The sequence below is a fragment of the Lepus europaeus genome, chromosome 1, assembly GCF_033115175.1.
Source record: "Lepus europaeus isolate LE1 chromosome 1, mLepTim1.pri, whole genome shotgun sequence".
In the NCBI taxonomy this organism is placed as follows: Eukaryota; Metazoa; Chordata; class Mammalia; order Lagomorpha; family Leporidae; genus Lepus; species Lepus europaeus.
Window position 1 is genome coordinate 46,159,026 of NC_084827.1, and position 24,531 is coordinate 46,183,556.

Consider the following 24,531-nt stretch of genomic DNA (forward strand, 5'->3'; position numbering starts at 1 on the left):
GCCATCCTCCACTGCTCTCCAGGGCCTCAGTAGAGAGCAGGACTGGAAGAGGAGCAACCGGGACTAGAACCTGGCACCCATATAGGATGCTGGCGCTGCGGGTGGAGGATTAACCAAGTGAGCCACTGCACCGGCTCTCATATCCCTCCTTGCAAGGCTCCGGCAGCAACCTAGCATGTGCCAGCTCCAGGGGCTTTCCCCTGCTGCACTCTGCCCGGAGCCTTGTGACACGTATCCCTGAGGCAAGGGCCTCTCCCCAGCTGCACTCGGATTATCCAACAGCAAGAGCGCTGTGCCCTTCCCATGCTGACCTCTCTTCAGTTGGCATCATGCACTTGCCTACTGCCCATACCCCCCATGGAGTTCCGACAGGGAATCTACACATTCCCTTTGTATCCCAGTCACTGCTTGGACTATAACAGGTGTTCAATAAATATTTGTTGAATCTGTGAATGAATGCATTAGGTCAAAAAAAAAAAAAAAAAAGCAAGGAACAGAGCAGGGTATGTAATACACACCCATTTATTTAGAGAAAAATAAATAAAATTAATCATCTCTTATTATCTGCCAGGGATTACTTCCAGGAACCCCCTGCAGATACCAAATGTGGGGGTGCTTAAGTCCCTTCTAGAAAAAGGTACAGTAGTTGCTCATGACTTCCACAGTCCTCCTGTATATGTTAAACTATCTCTAGGCTACTTCTAATATCTAATACAACATGAATGGTTGTTACGCTGCATTGTTCAGGGAGTAGTGACAAGGAAAAATTAGGTAGACATTTTCTTTCCTAGATATTTTCTACCTGCAGTTGGCTGGATCTGTGGGTGTGAGACCACAGATGTGAAGGGTCTTGTTTGTCTTGGGGAGGATTTAACAGCTGTGCCTTCGGGGGGCAAATGGGTGTCTGGGGGCAGAGTATGAGGGAGCTTTTTTGGTGCCTTTGAATTCTGTAGTACATGCATGTGTTACCTATTCAATGAACTGGAAAATGCACTCAGTGAACATCTTTTCACCCAACTCCAAAAGCTGGCCTGGGTGGGAGCCATGGCTTCTCTGGCAAGTCCGCTCTGAGGGTCCCTGCCGGACCTGTTAACGTGGCTGAATGTTCTTAACCCTGATAAAATGACTGGAGAAGACAGATTCATAGCAACCCCAGTTTGCACTTGTGTGAAGGGACAAGGAGCAGTGCAAGCACGCCCTTGCACTGGACTTGGACTTTGGACGCCTGGCACAGGGCTCCAGCTCTTTCCTCCTGTGGGCCTCTGGGACTCCAGATGGCCTGTGGGACCATCTGGCCACTGTGGGTCTCAGCTTCCGGGGTTTCTTTCCAGCTCTATGGTTCTGCAGTTTGCTTGATTGGATGCTACCTGTGGCATCACACATAGGACAAATCCCATGCTGTGCCCCCTGCACTCCATGCCCCCGTGACAGCCATGTCTCAGGAATCCTCCAGCCAGCCAGGGACCCAGCCAGGTGTCTTCTCGCTTACCTGAGCTTGGAAGGGCTCAGCCAGAGAGCCAAGTCTCACCCTCCTGCTTCTAGAGACACCTTCTTCAAGCCTGAGGCTTGTGGCTGGTGCACTCTGTGCCCCTGCCAACTTTGTCAGCCAAGTGAAGTGCACTGGGCAGTTGTCACACACGAGCCAAGTCAAACAACTCTCGGGGCCAGGTGTGGACAGCGCTGCCTCTGTGTCCTCAGAGCTGGGCCCACCCTGTAGATGGGGCAGAATGTTAGGTGGTTTCATGAGCCAGCAGGTCAGGCTAACTAAACTGAACTTTCCTGAAACATGCTGGCCAGAAAAATCTGTGAAAGAGAAGAGCTTTCAGTGCCCTGTGTCAGGAGAGGTCCTGTGTTGGGGACAGGTGGGAGAAGAAGCAATGCTTGGGCATGGATTCCCATGTTGTGTGCATGATGGGAAGAAAGGGAAGGGCACGGAGGCACAGGGAATTTGCCTCCCACTCTGGAATGCCCCATTTATTTCTTTCCTTACTAGATTTATCTTTCTAACAATTTCGGATGGAGACCAATGTCAGGATCAGCTAAACCCCATCTACACACACCAGTAAGGTGGGAAAGAGAAGTCCGGGAGTGTTTTGGGATTGAGAGGGAATTCTCTACAGGATCAAAAAAATTCTCTTCACATAGTCCTCAAAACAGAATTGAGAGATGACTCAGGGCACAGGTGAGTAAGAAAGGGAAAAACAATCAGGCCAGGAGTCAAACGCGAATGAGAAACTTCCAGAAGTTTCACGATATTCACAGGTTGCTTCCAGCCAGGGCTTTTCCGTTTAGTTTTGCCTTTACTGTGGGAGCTCAAGAGTCCTGGTGTTTGGAGCTGGGGGGCACATAGGCTTGTCACACTCTGCAAAGGGCTGGTATGTGAGGTCGGGAAGAGTTCATCCTTGGATATGAAAAAGGAGACGAGGAACACGTAGGCTGGCGGGTTCCAAATGGAGGAGGTCAGGTCACCTGAGGGGTGACTTGGCAGGGCTGGGGGAGGGCCTGCACTTTCTTTATTTCAAAAAGCTCCAGATCTGACTGTAATTCAACCCATTTGTCTGTTGTCGCCTCTGCTTCCCCATCCCCCAGGTCCAGACTCATGGGTGAGAATCACTGTCAGCTGAGTTTTGGACACTTACTGCCAAAAAATGGATCGGCTTGTGAGGTTTCTTCTTGCATCATAAACATTAAATCGGAAGCCACCTGTAACAGCTGCACCCGCTCTGAATTAAGTGGGAGAACTGGGGCTTTGATTTTTAATTAAATGCACTTAGAACTGTGTGCAGACTGCGGGCACCTTAGGAGGAAGCTGATGTTGGGAAGCCTGCCTTGATGCCAAAGGAAGGTGAAGTCCACGTTTCCAGCCCCCTAGGCCTGCTCTGCTGTCGGGCAGCATGAGCTTCAAACAGCACATTCTGTGAGCACTTAAATAGGATGGGAATGCCCTGTTACAGCTGCAATTACACTTTCTAAAATGACATGTGCATCAATCATTCTTCAAAATCGGTAAGGAGTCCCCCACTGCTCCTCAAAATAAAGCCCTCAGTCTTGGCAACAGCCTTCCATGACCCGGCTCCTACGTGGATCTCCACACTGGCTCCCCACGTCCCTCTTGCAACCCACTCCCATCACTTCTAGTTGAGTGGTGCCTGACTGTGGCGTCTGCTTCTTCCTTAATGTTGTGATCGCTACATAGGATTCTATCACCGGGATTATGGATGTATCTGGACTTCACTTCTGAACATCTTTCTATTTCTTGAATATTTTTCTACCTTTCTCCTCTATGTTTTGCCAGATAGGGTCCAAGGAATTATTCAGTCCAGTGGTTCTCAAATTTGCCCAATCACAGGAGTATGAGATTATGGGATGGGAAGGTGGGAGGGTATCACATGCATTCCAAGTGTGTCCCCGTGACTTCCCACCGACAAAACACCCCCATTTAACCAGTACCCAGACCAAGACAGAGAACATGACCAGCACCCAAGAAAGAATACGTCTTTTTAAACATTTCTAAAAATGGTCTAGTTATCTGACATGCTGATTTCTGGATATGATGTAACATGAGGGAGGCCAAGAATGGTCTGGGACACAAGCCCTAACCGGAATTCTGTGAGGATGGACTTGTGTCACTTCCTGTTGCTTTTGAGCTTGACGGTATGGATGTCTTGCAGAAGTCAGGGCTCGTCATCACGGAGACAACCACACACACCTCGTTCAGAAGTCAGACAAGCTGAGGGATCCAGGAAGCAGAGCAGTTGCAGCTCAGCTGGCAGCAAAAGTGGCTGCTGCTTCCCTTCTGCTCTTCAGCTCTCCCAAGAAGCCCCCTCTTGGCCTATCGGGATTAGTAACCTGCAGGACAGGGCATTCCGGGAAATGCAGCCTAGCCCCACCAAGCAGACATGTGACAAAGCCTCCACAGCACATTTGACTGTCACTCTCAATCTGGGCTACATGCTGGTCAGCTGACTTAACAGATGCGAACCTCATACTAGCCCCAACCTGGGTCCTAAGATCAATTCTATTCTCTTTTTGTCCCAATGGGAGCATGAAAAGATCAGGTTGTTTTTCTCTAAGGTTCTAAAACATTTTTCTCGTTATCCTGCCTTCCTCCATCTGTCTATTGTCTCCAAGGCAACATAGCCAGAACCGCCCAGCAGCCCTCAGTACAGTGGCTGTGCCTTGAACTAAGCCATACCTGGTTTTTCTCCTGGTGCTAAGTGGATTAGGAGCAGTCGGAAGACTGAGCTTATCCTCACACCATCAAGCTAAGGTTGAACTGAAGACTTGGAAGTTTTCACTATTAAGCTTCTAAATTAAGCCTCTCTTCCTTCTAGGCACAGACTAATTAAGTGATTATGACACAGCAAAATGGTTGGTGAACACTGAACCACGGTGATGCGAGCAGGCGAGCTGGCAAGAGTCAGTGCTGCTGGCTCAGAGGTGGCCGAGCCCTCCTCAAGGATGCTGGAAGAGAAGCCAACGCAGGCTCACTGAGGGAAGGGAAGTGGGAAAAGAGCTGAGGGCTGGACAGACTCTGCTTCAACCTCCAGTGCTGCCAACAACTGGCTGTGGGGCCCTGGGCAAGCCATGGGGATTTTCTAAGCCTCAATAGCAGCTTTAGCTCCTACACAGGGTCACTGAGAACGGAGATGACCCAATGGAGTCCAAAGACACAGATATTTCTAGGTATGGTGGTAAGCATTTCTACTTCCGTGACAGACCACGCTGGTATAAGGCAATGGTCAGGGAGACTATGGGTTATTATAGACCCGTCTTCTTTCTGTTACCATCTATGGTGTGGTTCTTCCTTTTTTCTTTATTTATTTGCACACATGCACACACGCACAGGTCTTTCATCTACTGAGTCACACCCTGAATGTCTGCAACAGCCAGGACTGGGCCAGGCTACAGCTCGGATCTGGGAACTCAATCCAGGTCTCCCAGATATGGTTGTTTCTAATGAGGTCTGTTGAAATGTGAGGCTTTTTTATTTTTTCAGGTGTTCTTTTAAAAATTTATTTATTTGGAGAGTGGGAGAGAGAGAGAGAAAGAGAGAGAGAGAGGTCTTGTTTCCTGGTTAATTCCTCAAACGCCCACACAGCTGAGGCTGGGCTAGGCCAAAGCTAGGATGTGGAACTCAATCTGGGTTTCCCACTATGGGTGGTATGGCCCTGACCACTCTAGCCATCACCTGCTGCCTCCCAGGATCTATATAGCAGGAAGCTAGAACTGGGAGTGGAGTCAGAACTTCAACCCAGGCACTCTGAAAATGAGAAATCTGAAATGAGATGTAGTGGCCTCAAGCAGTGTCTTACCGGCCAGGCCAAATGCCCACCCTGGAATTCCTTTAGGGGAGGTGGGTGGGTACCCAGTTCACTGTGAAAAGTAACAGCGAGATAATAACTGTTAGTGGAAGCAGAGAAAAAACAAAGACCAGGGGAGGCAGAACACAGAGAAGCTCCATCAACAGGCCCTCTGTGTTTCCCTCTCATTTCTGAACACACTGCTGGGCACTCCCACTGGTGAATTTCCAGCTGGATTTACCAATGCCTGCTTAGTGAGAAAAAGGAGACTTATTCTATAGAAGAACCTACCCTCAAGAGCTAAATTCCTCAACAACTACAGGTAATGGGAACCCCAAGGAGACTCATTAGAAGGACAACTTTTTATCATTGGACGAAGCACAGGCACTGAGAACCACACCAAACAAAGGCAGAATGTGTTGGGAATGATGGCACCCTAGGCACACACCACAGAAACCACTGCTCAAAGGAAGGGACAGAAGCTGGCCAGCCACTATGATGCCCCGCTGTGCCTCCCCTGCTTGCAGCCGCTGCCTCCCTCTAAAAGGACACAGAACCCCGACCTCCTGATTTAGCTGTTTACTCCCTTGGGTTTCTTTATGGCAAGATGACCCCAGGGTATATGCTTAGACACTACCTTAGTCTTCTCACTGTTCTATGCCTTTGACGTGACCAGATTCCCCTCCATCGATTTCTTTTCTTTACAGTTTATCTGCTGAAGATTCAGACCACCAAACCCGCAGTTTCTCACTGTGTGGTTGATGCTCTTGGTGCATACCTGTATATCCAAATGCAACCATTTTAAAAAAAAATTATTTATTTGAAAGGTAGAGTGTAGAATGACAAAGACAGACAGACATACAGACACACACACACATACACAGAGAAAGAGAAAAGGAGAGGGAGGGGGAGTAGGGGGAGGGAGAGGAGGAGAGGAAGAGAGGGAGAGAAGGAGAGAGAGAGGAGAGAGAAAAAGAGAATCTTGAATCCACTGGTTCACTCCCCAAATATCCACAACAGATATGGCTGGGCTAGTCCAAAGCCAGGAGCCAAGATCACCATCAGGGTTTCCCACTTGGGTACAGGGGCCCAAGTATTTAGGCCATCTTCTGCTGCCTTCACCAGTGCATTAGCAGGGAGCTGGATTGGAAGAGAAGCAGCCATCTTTTATCAGTTCTCTGAAATAAGATGATGGCATCGTAAGAGGCGGCTTCGCCTGCAGTGCCAGCCACAGCAGCCCTAAGGCACCCATTTTTAATGCAAATGATCACCTGTGTAAGGAAGCCCTGTATGCAAGTCGTGTTGCTAAGGAGTGCGTGACCTGGCCTAATCCTTTCCTCCCCAGTGTGTGGGCAAATGGAGTTCTCACACATGGGTAATGAGGCAGGGGAGGCACACAATGAGGGAGCTCTCCATGAAACTAGTGATTTATGAAAACTTTTTTTTTTTTTTTCCCAATTGCAAGTGGCCAGGGATCGCTTCCCTTTATCATCTTCCAGTAGAGTCACTTCAGCAGGAAACAGCTGAAATGGGGTCTGGCCTCATGTTATGCTTTGAGGTCCAGCAATGTATACATTAGGCTTTATCAAAGATGACTGCATAATAGGAGGCTGGATGTAGCAAAAACCTAAGGAATCTAACCCACTAACCAGACTCACCAAGTGTCACAAATACATATCACAGATGAAAGGAAGATTAGATCTGGCCGTTTACCTATGGTTTGGAGCAAGAGAAAGAAGCTTTGAAAGTTTTTCCTTTCTCTCATCTCGGCATGCAGTCCCATGAACATAATAACAATTAGCATTTGCGAAAGGTTTTTACCAACTATTGACATAAGGAAGTGCATATCCACTTAGTGGTGACCTCCAACACCCCCAGGAAGTCCAGGACCCTAAATTATATGCTCCTGTGCTGTGGCACTCACCAAATGGACAAAAGAAAGGAGCAGTGTCATGCTACGAGGTGGGAGGTTTTTCAAACCCTTAGAATTAAGTACGCGTGGGGTCTGTTTTGATTTGTGGAAGGGAAAAAAGGTCCCTAACAGATGGTTATGATAAAAGGACCAAAAAGTCAAGGCACTTTTCAAACCCAATAGGCCACTGACATTACTTTCAAAACTATGACATCATGGTTACAGCCATGGAAAGGGTGGAAAAAACAGCAAAGGAGAAAAAAAGGAATTAGGCAGAGTGTCTCAATGAGCACATGTGGGCTACGTATGCCCCTATCTTTTGCTGGCTCTTCTAAGGACATTTGTCTAAGCGACCATGATCGTGAGGCCTCTTTCCTGCTTACCCTAGAGGCTGGAGAGGAGGTGGGAAAAGATTAACTGGGAGAAGGATTTGATGCACATTTGACAGGTGGACTGATTTCTTCACTGGGCTCAAGGGTTTTAAAAACCTGCTTGCAAGATTGGGTTCCTGTTCTTCACAGTGGAGATGGTAAGAGATTTCCAACCCTGATTTTACAATGCTCTAGGGTATATCCAATTATTACAATGTATGCATTTAAAATTCTGAAAGCCAAATTAATTTAAATTCCTCTTCACCCCAAAAGCAAATCTAATTCAAAAGCTTTTTCCTCAGCTGTCATCCTAGTCTACCTTTCTGAAAGATTTGCTTCTCCTTCTTGGAGGCACCTCCTGCCTGGGCTCAGAGACACTACTTTTCTGATGGTTCGAGTCTGAACATTCGGCTTCCATGGCGGTTCTTCCACGTCCTGGGCGGGGATCGCTAGGAATTCTCCACAACTCTTTCTTACACCTGTTCCTCCTTCCGGCCCCCTTCCCAGCCCCCACTCCCAAGCCCCTCAGGGACTCCTCTCTTCTTGAGATTTCCCATCCCAGCCTGTAAGAGCTTTGGGGGATGAACCTGCCGGAGGGCAGGCCGGGCTGAGGCCCAGCAGTGGTGTCTCAAGGAAAACCAGGACTTAGACAAGGGGATAAATCCATCATGGCTTCATGGTTCATGATGAGTTGAGCTGGGTCTAAGCGTGTGACATGCATTATGGGTTTAATCCTCACACGGCCTCCCTGCAAATCCATGATTATACCCATTTTCCACACATGAGGAGATTTAAGCTCAGGCAGGCCAAGGCCGCGCCGAGGCAGGCTGAGCTGTGAACTCGGCGCCAGTGGTTCCTCGGTCTGAAGCGGGAGATTGTGCCTTGTGTTTCTGGAAGCACTGCAGAGCTGTGGGGTTTGCTCCTTTCGTGGGCCAGTGGGAGGCCAGATCAGCGGTTCCACTTCCAGCTGGACGGTCCAGTGCCACACAGCCTTGGCAGAGAGCCCTGCCCTGCCCTGCCTGGCTTTTCCCAGGAAGACAGGGGGTGTGTGTGAGCTCCTTACTCTCTACCTCCCTACACCTGCCTGGCTGGAAGGCGGTGGCTCGTCCCAGGACTGTGCCATCTGTGGAGGGACCAGGGCCTTTGGATTCTTTTGTGGCAAACTATGTGCATCGGGTCAGAGGAAACCAGTCTGCTGATGAGAGACCAAACATTTGAGCACAAGGCTGTCACAGAAAGTCCTAGATCTGAGAGATGGGGGAAGAGGATGGAGACCTGCATGATTTTGTCTTTAGATCAGCAAGGCGCTCATGGCATCTCCGTTGAAGGGGACCACAGGGCAGCAGGGGCTGGGGGAGCTTCAAACCCTCTCCTTGAGCATTTCAAAGTCTCCTTGAATATTGCCCCCTTTCCCCACAAATCCAATTCCACACCTCCAACTACTTCACAGAAACAACATATTTGGTGGCCTTTTTGTCCTAGCCTGTTCTTGCCGTTTCCTACTGAGTACCTAGTATTGTCAGGCAGGTTTGGAGCACTGGGGTGAAGCTGAATGTGGAAATATCCACAGGGCTTCATTTATTCATCATATCTTTCTCAACAGGGGCCAGCCCTGAGACGGTAAGCGTGGAGCTTGCATCCAGCCTGGGCTACTCACTCCCAAGGCCCACACAGCAGCAGACCAAGCTAGATGGATGCCCTGCGAGGTTAGGCGAGGCCTGAGCCGCTGTGATGGAGGAGAAGCAATCAAAAGGACTAGAAGCTTTGGGTGCATATGTGTGTGTGCACAGGTGTGTGCATGCACATGCACCCGAGCGTCACTTACCCCAGGTGGATGGTGGTGGTGGAGAGTGGGGTGTGGGCAGAGAGAGGAAAGAGAGCACAGGACTCTGTGATGACTCCCAGCTGGGTCTCATCCGCACGCTCCTGTTTACACGTGCGACCTGATTCCTACCAGAACCCAGGGAGTTAAACATGAAACTACCCTTGAAACCGAAACCAATTATCCATGCAATTTATTAAGTAACGACAGTTTCTGGGCCTTATTAAAATAAATGTTTAGTGTATTTTCTTATCCTCTGACGTTCACTTCTTCACTTGTCAGCACCCGCTGGCAGCAGCTGGAGTAATCTCACCAATTTTGCTGTATGTGCAAATCAATTTGATCCCCCCCCAAAGATAAAAATCAGCAAAGTGATTAAGTTACAATTAAGGCATGTCAGTGAAAGCACAGACAACACGAAAAGGCCGAGGAGGAATTGCCTTGAGGTCACCAGTGACTTCTTCCTAACCAAGTGAAATGATTCCCTGCCCCACCCCCGCCCTTATTCTCTTTGCCTGCTCTACTGTATGTGACACTGTGGGTGGATCCACAAGCCTCCTCCAGCTTGAAATTCTCTCCTCTTCTGGCTCCCACATGATATCTATGGGCAAGGCTCTTCTCTTTTCACCATACTGACTCCCTCATAATCAGCCCATCCATGCATCCATGCATCCATCCATGCATCCATCCATCCATGCATGCAATAGGTGTTTAATGACTCAGTGTACAAGGCACTGGGAAAAACGACAATATATACTTATGTCTGTTTTTGACAGTTTTAAGAAATGCTGTTGCATATGTTACTTCATTAAAATATCACTGTAACCATATGAGACTGCTGTGAATATTCCCATTTTATTGATGAGGAAACAGGCAGGTTTTATTGATGAGGAAACAGTTCTGTGATTTATTTAAAACAGCATAGCCAGCAGGTGGCAGAGTCTGGACATGAATTCAGGTTTTCATCCCGTTAAGATGCATAATGGTCCTCTCCTATAGAGTGGTCAGGGATAATTTCTTGACTAGTCTCACTGTTCCTAAATATATATCGTAATCCAGTCAACACATGCTTTTTAACACTGTGCCAGGCTCGAAGGGATGCAGAAGCTGGGTGCCTGCCCTCACAAAGCTTGTGGTGTGGCTGGGGAGACAGACATCAAATATATGTTCACACAACAAATACTTGGTTTTCAATATATGAGAATTAGGGAAGTCTCCCCAGAGGGACAAGTAGTCACTACAATACATTCTTAAGGATGAGCCAGAGTTAGCTTTGGGAAGAGAGGATGAAAGAAAATCAGAGAGCGAGGAGGAAAGCATGTGCAAGGGCTCTGTGGCAGGAAGACCCACTGGGCTGAAATTCTGAAGGCCAGTGTGACTGGCACATGCAGAGTGAAAGGGAGCCTGGCACTGGAAGTGGTGCAGACCACACAAGACTTTGCAGCCATGACAGTGATTTTTTTATTTTTATTTATTTTTTTATTTTTAGCTTAGGAGGAATGGGAAGCCACAAGTCGAGAGAATGACATGGTTAACTTTGATTCTGATTCTGACTTCAGTGGGCAGAATGGGTTGTAGAGGAGCGAGAGTGGAAGCAGGGCAAACAGCTGAAAGGCTCTGGCAGTTGTCCAGGTGAGAAGTGATGGTAGCTTGGGCCAGGGTGGTGGTGGTGGAAATGGAGAGAAGACCCCCACAGGCGCCCCCTATGCTGCTCCAGCCCATTTTCTCACTAGACCCTGCCACCAGAGTGTGCTCACGAATTTGCAGTACATGGAAGCTTGTCCACACTTCAGGGCTGTGCTGGAGTCTCTCCCAGGAAGCCTTCTCAGACAATGCCAGTCCCCCGAGGTCTCTCAGAAGTTGTGCATGTCTTCTGCACTGCCCATCCTCACACCTGATGCTTCTCTATGGCTCTGGTCCACTCCTGGAGATGCCTTCATTTCTCTTGTTGTCTTGCTTTCTCCCTTTGGAAAGTAAATGCTTTGTTGGCATTTGCTGAATGGTATCAACAGGGCTCCTTTGGAAATTACATTTGTAAATGATTACTCATGCCAATTGCCTTTTTCTCCCCCTAAATTAAACATTGGCTGCTTAAATCTGTCTTCATGATCTTGTTCTATCAAAACATATGTTCCAAATTTTCCATTATTTCCTCTAAATTCTTTTCCACATTTCTCCTAGTAGAAAGCAGTTTCAGGAGAAATGGAGAGGGGGGTGGGGTGAGGGCACGAGTGTAATTAAACAGGGGCTGTCTGACCAGAATTCCTATAGCTTTTAATGGGGTATTTGATTAATCCTTTCCACAGGCGCCATTATTCATGCCTTGATGGAATCTCATTTTATAGCTCTTAATACATGGACCCAATTTATCCACATCACATTGTATTCTAATACTTGTCATCCAAGTTATTAGCTATCTCCTTCTCAGTGTAAAATCATCAGCAAGTTTGATTAGCTTATTCCCCCGGGATGATGGGGAGATAAGAACAGACACAGCACAATATGACCACCATGGTTCTACCTCCTCGAAAGGGGACTGTGACACCGTGTCTATTTATGGAGCCAGGGTAGCCAAAATAAGCCTCTGCCCCTGTGGAAGGATATCCGGTGCTGGGGAGCCTTGGACACAAAGGGATGACTGCTGTCGCTCCTGGTGAGGCCAAGCCATCATCTGGAATGGGATCATTTACAAACAGTGGGGTTCCTCACCCTGCTGTTTCCTAACAGCCCTGCCCTTCCTAAAAGTACAGCCCGGAAGCTCCTCTTTATTCCAGGATCACTTCTGCCTTCAATCTCTGTTCTTTCTCCACTGGAGACCCAGCAAGTCAGACAATATAAAGGAAATGCACAGTGCTGGTTATTGCCCTCTCCAGCATGGAATTGGCTGTAAGGAACCAGTCCCTTCTGCCTCTTCTCTAGAACCAAATTTCAGCTTTGGGACTTATGGGCGGCTTCAGTCCCTTCTAAGCAAGCTCGGCCCCTGGCATGAAGGGGAGAAGAAGCTTGTAGGACCCTATACAACGGTGGGCTCAAAGCCCACTGAGAGTTTCCAACGTCTCTTCCTCTACCCAACTACCTAGTTTCAGTCCAACTAGGCCAAACCCTCTCATTGCCCCAAGGGCCACAGCCCCCTTCATCTTTTCACCAAAAACTCATCAATAATTCTTGTGCTTTTCTGAGTGTGGCAAGAGAAAGGTGAGAAAGAGGCTCAGCCCCTGTGGTATCAAGAGGCAGAGCCTAATTGCCCTCCCAATAGGTGCAGGCTGGATTCAGCAATTCATCTCTGATGAACAGAATAGGGGGAAGTGACAGGGTGTCACTTGTGAGACCAGGCCATGGAGGGCCTTTGACTGTGGTCCCCTCTCTTTCAGGTTTGTGGCTCTGAGGAAAGTTCACTGCTGTATGGAGAGGCCCAAGTTCCTGCGAGTGAGAAAGTGAGGCCTCTGGCCTACAGCCAGGAGAGGAGTCATCTTGGGAAGCAGGCCCACCAACTCCAGTCAGGCCTTCAGATGACAGCTACAGGGCACCTTCAGGCGACTCAGAGACAGAACTGCAGAATCAAGCTGCTCTCCAGCCTCGCCCGCAGAAGCTACACAATACAATACATATATAATATTTGGTGTTTTGGGCTACTAAATGTTGGGACCACTTGTTATGCGGCAATAAATTATTGATACACTCTCCTTGCTCCAGGGCAGGGTCTCCTTTGCCCCTGAGGCTCCACTTCATCTTCTCTTTCTCGTTAGAGCACCTGGTATCCCTGCAGTCCCTCTGGCAACCCACTCCTGACCTCTACTGCATGCTCATACAGTCCTCAAAGGACTCCTTCCTGAGACAAGGGGACACAGAGACTCTCTGAGGCCTCGGTTTGGAATTCCAGCTGTCTGCCTGCCATCTCAGAATGACATCTGGCATTAGGAGAATGACTTTTTGCAGAAGGCATGAAACTCCCTCTTGTTTCTGAACCCTGGGACCTAGTGACTTCAGTCAGGGCCCGGGGCCAGCAGAGAAACACTGCAAACAACACACTGCCTTTGGTACCCTTCTTGCTCAGCTGCAGCTTTTGCAGAAGGTCATGTCACATTTCCGCTTTGCACCCAAGTGCATCTGACACTAGGTGGGCATTCCAAAACTGGCTCAGAGGCCTGGCAGGCACACCGCAATCCCGCACCCCTGCTGGCTGTGTCCTGCCAGCACAGACACCGTGGAGAAGAAAGTGGTCATCTATGCTCATTTCTCTCCCAATCGCATGAGGAATAAAATGTTTGTTTTGATTGAAAAAGAAGACAAACCAAACAGGCTGCTTTTCTATGGGGTCAAATCTTACTCATTTTAAAAAATCCATCTCAGTTCTATGGGGGGGTGAGGTCAGAAAATTCTAGAAGTCAATCTCTTGGAAGGGGCTAGCATTATGGTACAGGGGGTGAAGTTGCCACCTGCAATGTAGGTATCCCACATGGGTGCCGGTTCATGTCCTGGCTGCTCCACTCTGACCCAGATCCTTAATGGCCTGGGAAAAACAGCAGAAGATGGCCCTGATGTTTGGGCCCCTGCCACCCACATGGGAGACCTGGATGAATCTCCTGGCTCCTGGCTTCAGTCTGGCCCAGCCCTGGCTATTGGGGTCATCTGGGGAGTGAACCAGCAGATGGAAGAGATGTTCTGTGTCCCCTCCCTCCCTTTTAAAATAAATAAATCTTTTTTTAAAACAAGTTCTCTTGGAAGGCGTGGAAAAGATACAAAGGCAGTGGATCTAAGAAGTGGTTCTCACAGCACAGTCCCTGGGGCACCAGTGTCAGCATCCCCCTTGCTAGAAAGGGAATGTTCTCGGGTCTCACCTTGGACTACTGAGTCAGGTACTCCAGGGGTGGCAACGCTATCTGTCTTAACAGTGGATTCTCCTGCATGGCCACAGGTTGCATATCACTGACACAAAAGGTTAAACATCTCAATCACTGCTTCTTAAGACAGTGACGGAGTGCTCCTATTTGTGGGAAGGAACGCCTTCCTCATGGAGCTCCCTGCCCTTTGCTCCCTGGGCTTATTATAAAGCTTGAAAAGAGCACAGGCCTTGGAAGACACGAATTCAAGGAATGGGAATCATTCTTCATATGCAGGTAACTCTTTTCGGTGGACAGAAGAGGCACCCCAAAATTGGTTTCTTTTTTTTCTCCCAAGAATGACCATACTCTTAAAAAAGTCACCGTTCTAAAGTAAGTTTAATGTATCATATACAGCTGGCTCAGCCTCTTACACTTAAAAGATTACATGGTTCCACCATGAATGAAAAGCAGGATTACTTCAGACTCATGTGGGTATGTACCCGTCTTTAAGGAACAAACTATTCTGTGACTCCACCACCTTCCACGAAGTGGGAGTTTCCCCTTTTCTTATCTGCAGGTTGAAGTCCGAATAGCTGCTGTGTCCCCTGCGCTTCCCATGGCGGGGCTTGGGGCCAGCTCCCTGCTCCTTCAATCCTTCTCTGGTGTTGTGCAGGACACACAGCAACAAACATGTCTGAAGGGGAAGGCCAGAGGCTGGAAGAGGAGGAACAGGAGCCCACACCCATGCCTTTACCTCAGCTCAGTTAACCTTCCATGCTATCTTCTCAGCCTCACTGAGTCATTCTGCTCTCGTTAAAAATACTGGGAAAACAGAAGAGGTTTCAAGTGTGAAACCACTGGCTACAGCATGAACTGGAGGACTCACTTCTAAATTTTAGAGTTCATGCTAGACTGCTCCCTCAACACTGTAGATAATGAAGGGCTGGTCCTAAGTTTCTTATAGCCACCAGTATTAGTGGGCTGTCTGAGAATCTGACTCAGTCTCAACAGAGACCGCTTGAAGATGATGAGCCGCATTTTCTCCCTTATCCGGGTGTCTCAATGATGCTCACTGACTCACTGTAATGTATCAGGGCAGATGATTTCCCTGTGGTTGGGATGAGCTTGAGTTGATCCAGCCCAGCTTGGGCCCTTGTGCCTGTGGGAGCTGGGTTAATCTGGCAGCTGTAGGGATGGCGGATGTCACTGGTGGCCACAGAAGAAATCAAAGCTTTCTGGCAGAACCAGCAACACACTGGCAACAGCTGGGCAATGGCCACACAGGCCTCACCTTCATTCTCAGGGGTGTCACAGGTCACTCATGTTTTGGCAACCTGATCACGAAGTCTCTTTGCCTATTTGACCTCTAGGGATAACCTGGTGACTTTAGGTACACAGAACAAAGAAATCTAAAGTCCAAGTGGGCTGTGGAGTAAACCCTGCAAGTATCTTTCAAGCCCCAGAGAAAGCACTGAAAATGGACCTGCCTTTCACCTTGACTCTTGGTAACCAAGGCTTTGTAGAACGGAAACTCCAGCCCCTCTCTATTTTTAATTCTGGGATGCTTGTTGTCTTTTGCTGAGACACTGATTTGATTAGTAGCACTCATTGGAACTACACACACGAGATGCTGAGCACACAAATGTATGATTCATTTCAGAATTCTGAGCCGAGAACCCCACCTATCAGGGGCACCCTGGCGGCCGGGAGATTCTGAGAAAGTACTTCCTGCATATAAATGGGACACGTGATGAAAAAATCGCTCATGGGTATACTCCGGATGCCAGAGACCACCCCGCTGTGCTCTCCACCCTGGAGAAGTGATGGCTCCGCGGGAAACCACTGGGATTAGGCGATCCTGCATTTGGACACCCACATGCCGCCTCATTTATCTACCTGTGACAGGGACAGAGCTGGAAGAGAATCAAAAGATGACAAATTGCTTCTGGTTTTAAAGGAGCTGTTCAGGCTGGGTGTACGCCCAGGGGGAACCAGGTTTCATGCCAGGAGCCATCACTTCCTCCTGTTCTAAGGCCACATTTTGGCAAACAGCAGCCAGCAGATGACTGCCGTCTCCTTTCACCAGCAAATGGAAAGACGCTCGCTGGGAAGCCTGAAACCCAGTCTTTCTGAAGATGCGTGCAGCGGGGAACAGAGCTGCCCACACACTGCAGCGAGGCAGCACACAGACAGGAAGCGAGAGCTCCACATGACAGGGATTCTTCCCTTGCTGAGGCTGACAGATAACGGGCACGGCTTTGCAGCATTCCAGAGTACAGCCAGACAGCATCGGCCAGCAGGTCGGGGAAGGCTGACTCATGTGAGACAAGCTGCCCCAAACTCCCAGGCTGCTTGCCACTGGAATCTGCTTTTGTGGACCCAGAACCTCCAGGCTGTCAACTTTCCCGGAGGCAGGAAGCGGACACATCAGAGTTTCAAGATAGTCCAGGAACAAACCTCGGCCGTCCATACCTCTCTATGCACCAGCCAATGGTTCAGCCACCACTGCTTCTCACTCTAGCTCTGACCCTTCTTCCTCCTTTCCAACCAGTGCCACCTCTCTGGGAAAGACTGTGTAATTCACGGTCAACCTGTTCAGTCCTCTGGTGAAGAGTTTTCCCCAACTAATCCTGTTTAGATTTCTTTTATGCAATGTGCTGGAATCTACAAGGCCAGACAAGGCCCTCATCATGCACTGCAGTCCTATTTACTTACATTATCCTCCTGATAACAGCTACGAAACACTGGATCAGTATCTCTTATCCAAAATGCTTAGCACCAGAAGTGTTTTGGATTTGGGATCCTGGAATACTTGCATCTACATAATATGGAACCTTGGGGATGGGAATCAAATCTAAGTATGAAACTCATTTATGTTTCCTATGTACTTTTTACATATAACCAAAAGGTAATTTTATATAGTATTTTTTTTAAAAAAAGGTTTTATTTATTTGAATGGCAGAATCTCACACACACACACACACACACACATCCATCAGTTGTTTCACTTCCTAAATGTCAGCAACAGCCAGGGCTGGGTGAAGTCAAAGCCAGGAGCCAGGAACTCCACCCAGGTCTCCTGCATCGGGGGCAGGGGCCCAAGCACTGGAGCCATTAGCTGCTGCCCCCCGGGGTGTGCCCCAGCAGAAGCAGAGTCAGGACTGAACACCAGGCATCCGTGAGCTGCTGTGCCACAACACTTTGTGTACTAAACCACGCTGATAGGTGTGGATTTGTCCACTGTGATGCCATGTTGGTGCTCATGGAGCTTCCGATTTTGGAGCATTCTGGACTTGGGGGATCTTTGGATCAGGAGTGTGCACCCTGTACTATCACTATCCCCATTTTGTAAATGAAGAAACTGAGGCACAGAGAAATTGAGGGGTTGGCCGAAGGTCACACAACGAGTTAGTAGCAGAGCTACAATGGAGACCAGGCAGCTTGGCCCCAGGCCTGGCTCTTTCCTAACCACCTGGCTGCCTTTCCTGTGTGAACACTCCCTCACATACAGAAGCTGACACCCATGTGGGCACTGGTTCTTTCTCCAGCCCGATCCTCTGCCATTCGGAGCCTTGCAGAGCAAAAAGAAGACACTCATCTCCAACCTCCTGTCTATTATTCCTAAAGCCAGGCTAGATGCCCAAATGCTTATTTGTGCGTGTTTGCTTTGAACATTCCAGCGCGTTGTCCAAGACTGCTTCATAGATGGTGTCTCTGTTCTCCTTCCTTAGCCAAGCACCTGGTCCCCTCCTCTCAAACCGCCTGTCTCTGGCTGTGCTCCTGCTGTGGGCGACTGATGTTCCCTGCCTAACCTCATTATACATGTCAGCTAAAAACTCCTATTTTCCACGTGGTTGTGAGACATATTTATAGCACAAGTCACATGCCAAGGCATTTTTAAATTTATAATTTCTTAATAGCAACTTTGGAGCATAACCACCATACCCATTCCACAGATGGACAAACAGAGGCAGGAGGCCATAAAAAGGTTACAAGGGAGTCTTCAAATTGCTAGGTATCTTGAGTCACTTTTATACAAATCTTAATACAAAGATTGCTTCCTCTCAGCTTCTGATTAAACATATGTGTGGCTTGAGGATGGGAGATTTTATCAGGATAAAGTTGTTTCTGAATAGGGATTTTGGCTCTTGGAATACTAACCAGCAAATGTAAGCTCTGGGCGCAGGGACATTAGTGTTTAGCTTTCTGCCCAGACCCGTGTGCAGCAGTAGGCTGGCATGCATGCGGCACACACTTGGAGTGTGTGGTCTGCACAATTCTCTCATCACCCCTTTTAACTAGTCAGAACGCTGAACTGATCTATCCTCATGCAGAACACAGCCAACTTCCCTCATCATCTGCCGAAATGACCGTAACTTTTGTTCTGATAGAATCTTCTGGCCAGGAAATGAAAGGGGAGACCAGAACCTGGAAGCAGATGGAATAATCTTCCCTCAGAGTCAAGACTGTACGACTGTTTTCAAATAGTTATTATCGAAAGCTCAGACCCCACGAGAAGGAGAAAGGAGAAAATGGAGCGGGTGTTTGGGGCATGTAAGTCTGGGCACAGAAACTGCAAAGGATGGAAGTTTCCTATAGGTAAATCTGCCTTCTGTACTGGGTACTTTTTTTGTGCTGCGCTGTGTATTTTTCCCTCTGGAGTCTCTGTTCATGGAAAATACCTCGGGGGAGGAGGGAACAGTCAAGTCCTGAGGGTTTTTTAATTTTATTTTTTACAGAATTATTTATATGAAAATCCAAGAGGGAGGGAGGGAGGGAGGGAAGGAGGGAAGAAGAGAGAGAGATATATATCTTTGATCTCCTGGTTCACTCCCCAAATGGCGGCAACAGCAGGGACTGGGCTAAGTTCAAGCCAGGAACCTGTAGCTCCATCTGGGTCTCCCAGGTGGGTGTCAGGGGCCCAAGCACTTGGGCCATCTTCTGCTGCTTTCCCACGTGCATTAGCAGGGAGCTGGATTGGAAGTGGAGCTGCTGGGGACTTGAGCCAGTGCCCATATGGGATGCCTGCACTGCAGGCAGTGCTTTAACCCCTTGCACCATCATGCCGGCCCCTGGAGTCCTGAGTTCTAATCTCAGCTCCGCTGCACTCAGTTGTGCGACCTTAGGTAAGCCTATGAAATCAGCGCCCACCTGTATACCTTACTGAGTTGTTAGGAAAATCAAAACGAGTGAGCTAACAGAACGCGCTTTGTCAACAGCAAGACGCTGTGGAGATGTCAGACGTGATCAACCCTGAAAGGCAGCAGTGAGCACAGAGAAGCTCTGGACTGTGGTTTCAAAGGAATCATCGTCCAGAGAGACGCTGCTGGCAAGTGGCCTTTGGGGAGTGATCATGGAGGAGAGGCTACGTCACAGCGTGCGAAAGCAGGTGACAGCACGCTGTCTCACACGCTCAGAACCTCTACTCCCGTGTGCCTGTGAGCCCATTCAACAGGGCGCTTGGTGCACGGTGGCACTCAGGAACAGCAGAGGGATCAAAGAACGCCCAAGCAAGGATGGCAGTTCCTCTGGGGCAGTCAATTGGTGGGAAAGGAACTGAGGCTGAGAGGACGCCTGAGTGTAGGGCAGAACCGAGGGATCTCCCAGGCAAGATGGTCACTCTTGTCCTGTTTGCACATGTGTTTTTTTTTTTTTTTATTTGACAGGCAGAGTTAGTGAGATAGAGAGAGAGAGAGAAAGGTCTTCCTTCCATTGGTTCACTCCCCAAATTGCCGCTACAGCCGGCACGCTGTGCCGATCCGAAGCCAGGAGCCAGGTGCTTCTCCTGGTCTCCCATGTGGGTGCAGGGCCCAAGCACTTGGGCCATCCTCCACTGCCTTCCCGGGCCACAGCAGAGAGCTGGACAGGAAGAGGAGCAACGGGGACTAGAACCTGGTGCCCATATGGGATGCCGGCGCCACAGGTGGAGGATTAACCTAGTGAGCCATGGCACTGGCCCCATGCACATGTGTTTTGCCTCCTCACAGCAGCAGAGAATAAAGAACCTGGACTAAGGGAAGGCTGGTGGAACGCACATATGTCTCTGAGCTTCTGAAGAGTGGATTCTTGGAGATTTAGAACCTGGGCATTGTTTGTTTTTTCTTTATGCTCCCATTAGTCTCAATTTCCCTAGGTGACACTATCTTCTCCCCAGGAGGAATCATACCCCTCTATGTTTCCTGCATCAGATTATCACCTCCAAAATATTTCCTTGATCCCTGTCAGTGACCTCCTGCTGCCAGCTAAATCTTCTAACAGCTCCTGACATTCAGGGCAAACTGCAGCCTTTAGCAGGACCAGCACTTGAAATTGTTACAAGTGCTTTGCGCCATATTCACACGTGCACTGCAGAATCACTGCCTGGATCAAGGGGTGACCGGGGGATGCCTGTAGAGCAGGAACAGAATATTTGGGGCCAGTGACGAGATGGGACCAGCGGGGGAATTTCCCCTTTAAACAGTTCCAGCAAAAACCTGCCTGAGACAATTCCATATTCATAAACGGAGGGCAGAGGCGGTGTTTCTGCCCCGCCAAGAGCAATAGCTATCTATCATGGCAAACGACTGAAACAGTTGTACGCACACCGCTTCACCCGGTGCTGTAAATTACAGTACACAGATTACACTGGAGCCTAATGCTGCCCTTGAGCTTCAACAGCTGAGTCCTATAAATGGATACCCGTTAAGAGAGACTCTTTTTCCTGGTTACTATTTAAAAGTGTATCTCTATTAAAAGCCTGTCTTAAACATAAATTACCAGGAAGCCCGCCCCTAGCCCCGGGCACGCTCTTCCTCAGGGCCCTGACTCACAGGAGTCACATGTAAATGACACAGTGACTGGGCCCAAGTCTTGAAGTGTGTGCTGGGCTGACCTCAAGAGGGACCTCGCAGGATGAACGCGGAAGGAGCATTCACTTTTGGCCAAGCCCATCCCACCTGGGCTGGGGCGGGGAAGAGAGGCCTCTTCCAGGCCTTAAGGAGACCTTCAGAATTAATATGACCCTGAAACCCAAATCACCCCAAAGGGGAAGTTCCTCCTGGCATCTCCTGTCCTGGGAAATATCAAGTACAATTTCCGTGCCAGCTGAACAACGAAACAAATATTACTAAGAAGAAAACCCCAAATAACTTAGAATGGATGGCACACAGGATCAGGCTCTATTGATCAAACTGCATGGACGGCGGGTTTGTAAGTTCTGTCCACAAGTGGTATGAGGGGAGGCGTGGAAAACCAGGATACGGTGAGGGCACGGCTCTTCAGCTTGTACAGTGGCCACTGAGGAGCTGAGAACATGGCCAAAGTCCCAGTTTTCCTAGCTGAATTTTATTCTCAGACTCCTGCTCCCCAAAGTTAGATCTGTGGACCAAAAGCCCCAGCGTTGCCTGAGAGCAGTTTGTTCACGCATTAAAGTCTGAGACGGAGGGGACAGGTAAGCAGGTAGGAACTCATGACAAATGACACATCTGATTCACGAAAACAGGCCCTAACAGTGAGCCACAGGACTCTGAGTTCTTGTCGAATCCTACTCCAGAACACTTTCAGCAACTCAAGGGATGGGTTTTATAAGCTGTGAGTGAATGCATCATTCTGAACGTGAGAGATGCCCCCAGAGTGTAAAGCAGAATTGGCTTATAAAAGCTCCTACAAAGCCCACATCTCATGAATCAGTCGGGGTGCCTGGGATTCCCCTCGGAATCAGTAGCTTGGGAAAGGATAGCTGGTGTCTTGGGCTTTGGTTTCAGTTCTCTGTTGTAATTGCCAGTGAGGGAAGTGATGAACGTATGCAGAGGCCTGTTGTTTGAGAGGATGGAGATCCTGGATAACTTCAGTCATTATTAGAAAAAAAAATCATGGTTAAGTATGCAGGTTAAAAACTTAGTGGTAGTCACCGAATAGATTTGAATTAAAAATTATCACAGCCAAGATAGCAGAGGGAAAGATGGGGAGAGGGTCAGGAAATTTTGCTCATCTAACAGAAGGAAGAAGAGGAGGACAAAGAAGGGAATAGAATGCAAGGCAAACAGAAATACGCCAGTAAAGAGGAAAATAAGTTCATACATAAAAGCTAAGCACAATAACTGTAAATGAATAAAACTCACGTCTTAAGACATTATTAACTGGACTTATTAAAAGCCAGTTATATATTGCTTACAAGAGACACCTGCAACAAAATGACACAGAAAAGTTGAAAATAAAAGAACAGAAAGAGATCAATGAGGAAAATACTTACTGGCCAACAGAAAACTGGGTGGCAAAGTTGATCAAGATAAAATAGGACCAAAGGCAAAAGCATTAATAGGTACAAGAATGCCACCATTAAGAAGACATGGCAATCAAATTTATATGCACCCAGTTGCACAGCCTTAAAACTATAAAGCAAAAGCTGTCAGAGTTACAGGAGAGAATGACACACTTACAACCATCATAGGAGATTTAAAACTACTTTCTCAGAAACTACAGAGCAAGCAGATAAAGAATGATGAGGATAAACAAGATTTGAGCACAATAAACAATATATAGATGGAATTCTGTGCCCCAAAAAGAGATTACATAAATTTTCCAATCGCACATGAGACATTTACAAAAACTGCACACTAACTAGACAGAAAGGAAGTATCAAATGTCAAAACAAAACAAAACAAAAAAAGGATAACTTACAATGAACATTCTCTGACCACCATACATTGAACTAGAGATCACAAAGAAAACAACAGTAAGGCGAGCCCTTTCACTACCCTTTGTTTTTGAAAATGAAAACCACACTTCTAAATTACTATTTGGCAGCTGGGGGAGTTTTATCTACACGTGGCCTAGTTGCTATGGGACCAGGTTAATTTACATGACATTTATCAAGGGGATCACAAGAAACAGGAAACTCTCAGACCATTATAGCTTCATTATTTTGTACTTTGAACTAAACTCTAAACCAGAGGGATGGGTGAAATACCTGACTCCCAGAAGGAGATAAGGGATGTGCATAGTGAAGGAGGACTAGCTGTGCAGCAACAGAAACTGTTCCTGGCATATTCCCTAGCCCCTGCACTGCTCTGCCTCACCCTGCCCATCTCTTGCTGCTTACTACTGCTGGTTGGCTGAACAGACTGTCCTTAAAGTGCTCCTGGTACCTGGGAGGAGGTGCTGTTCAATTGATGGGGCATTACAATTACAATTAAAAGCATTCTGGAATTGAGAAAATACTATAGTTCAGTTTGTATAGGGCCTTCTGCCTGCTCACTGTCAGGACCAGGAACGTCTAAGAAATGAGTGGGGAAGGCTACACAGGAGCCACATGGGGAACATGTAGGGGCAGGTGTCTTGGGAGCAGAGAACACCCTTTCTAAGAAGTCCCCCAAAACAAAACCAAAACCAGATGACAGTTTCTTCCCTGGACTGTGCTGATGGCCCCAAAACAATCCCTGGGCCAGCTGAATAACGAGACAAATATGCACTGGGGTAAGCTTGATTCACATGTACTCGGAGACAGCGCCACTATCAGGATGACAGTCCAGAGGTGACAGGAATGCAGGTCACTGCACTGGAGGTCAGGCCGGGCTGGCTCCAGTGCAATGTTCTTATTAATGGGTATACAGCAACATGCCATGGTCATGGTTACCTACATGTTTAGGAAGGTTACGTGCTGGGGGAAGGCAGTCACTCACAGCAATGAGCATAAAACCATGGCCAAACACATGCTAAGCCACACTCGTCCTATAAAAATGCACTTCTGGCCGGCGCCGCGGCTCAATAGGCTAATCCTCCGCCTTGCGGCACCGGCGCACCAGGTTCTAGTTCCGGTCGGGGCTCTGGATTCTGTCCCGGTTGCCCCTCTTCCAGGCCAGCTCTCTGCTGTGGCCAGGGAGTGCAGTGGAGGATGGCCCAAGTACTTGGGCCCTGCACCCCATGGGAGACCAGGATAAGTACCTGGTTCTTTCCTTTGGATCAGCACGGTGCGTCGGCCACAGCGCACCAGCCACAGCGGCCATTGGAGGGTGAACCAACAGCAAAGGGAAGACCTTTCTCTCTGTCTTTCTCACTGTCCACTCTGCCTGTCCAAAAAAAAAAAAAAAAAAAAAAAAAAAAAAAAAAAAAAAAAGCACTTCTGGAGAAGTCTTAGGAATTTGAAGAAATAATTCAGGGGGAGAAAAGCAAAGTATCTATGATGCTTACGAACAAACAAATAACACAGCTAGCCAGAAACCAAGCTTCAGACAGAAATCTGTGGTCTTTTGGAGGAGGCTCTCAGAGAGCCAGCTCTTGGAGAGAATGCTCGGAGGGCCTGTTGCAAAGGACACCCACGATG

At 48.2% G+C, this 24,531-nt stretch overlaps 1 protein-coding gene across 7 annotated transcripts in view; it reads right to left on the minus strand.

Moving 5' to 3' along the window:
• The window catches only part of ATXN7L1 (ataxin 7 like 1), a 282,673-nt gene that overhangs the window by 150,903 nt on the left and 107,239 nt on the right, over positions 1 to 24,531 (minus strand). Inside the window, exon 4 of one of the 7 annotated variants that reach the window (XM_062216181.1) lies at positions 10,252 to 11,372. The exons of the other annotated variants lie outside the window; for them this stretch is intronic. Within the exon in view, the coding sequence (XP_062072165.1) occupies positions 11,314 to 11,372 (59 nt within the window). The 3' untranslated portion in view covers positions 10,252 to 11,313. Of the gene's footprint in view, positions 1 to 10,251; positions 11,373 to 24,531 lie in introns of those variants that run through there. 7 annotated transcript variants of the gene reach the window in all.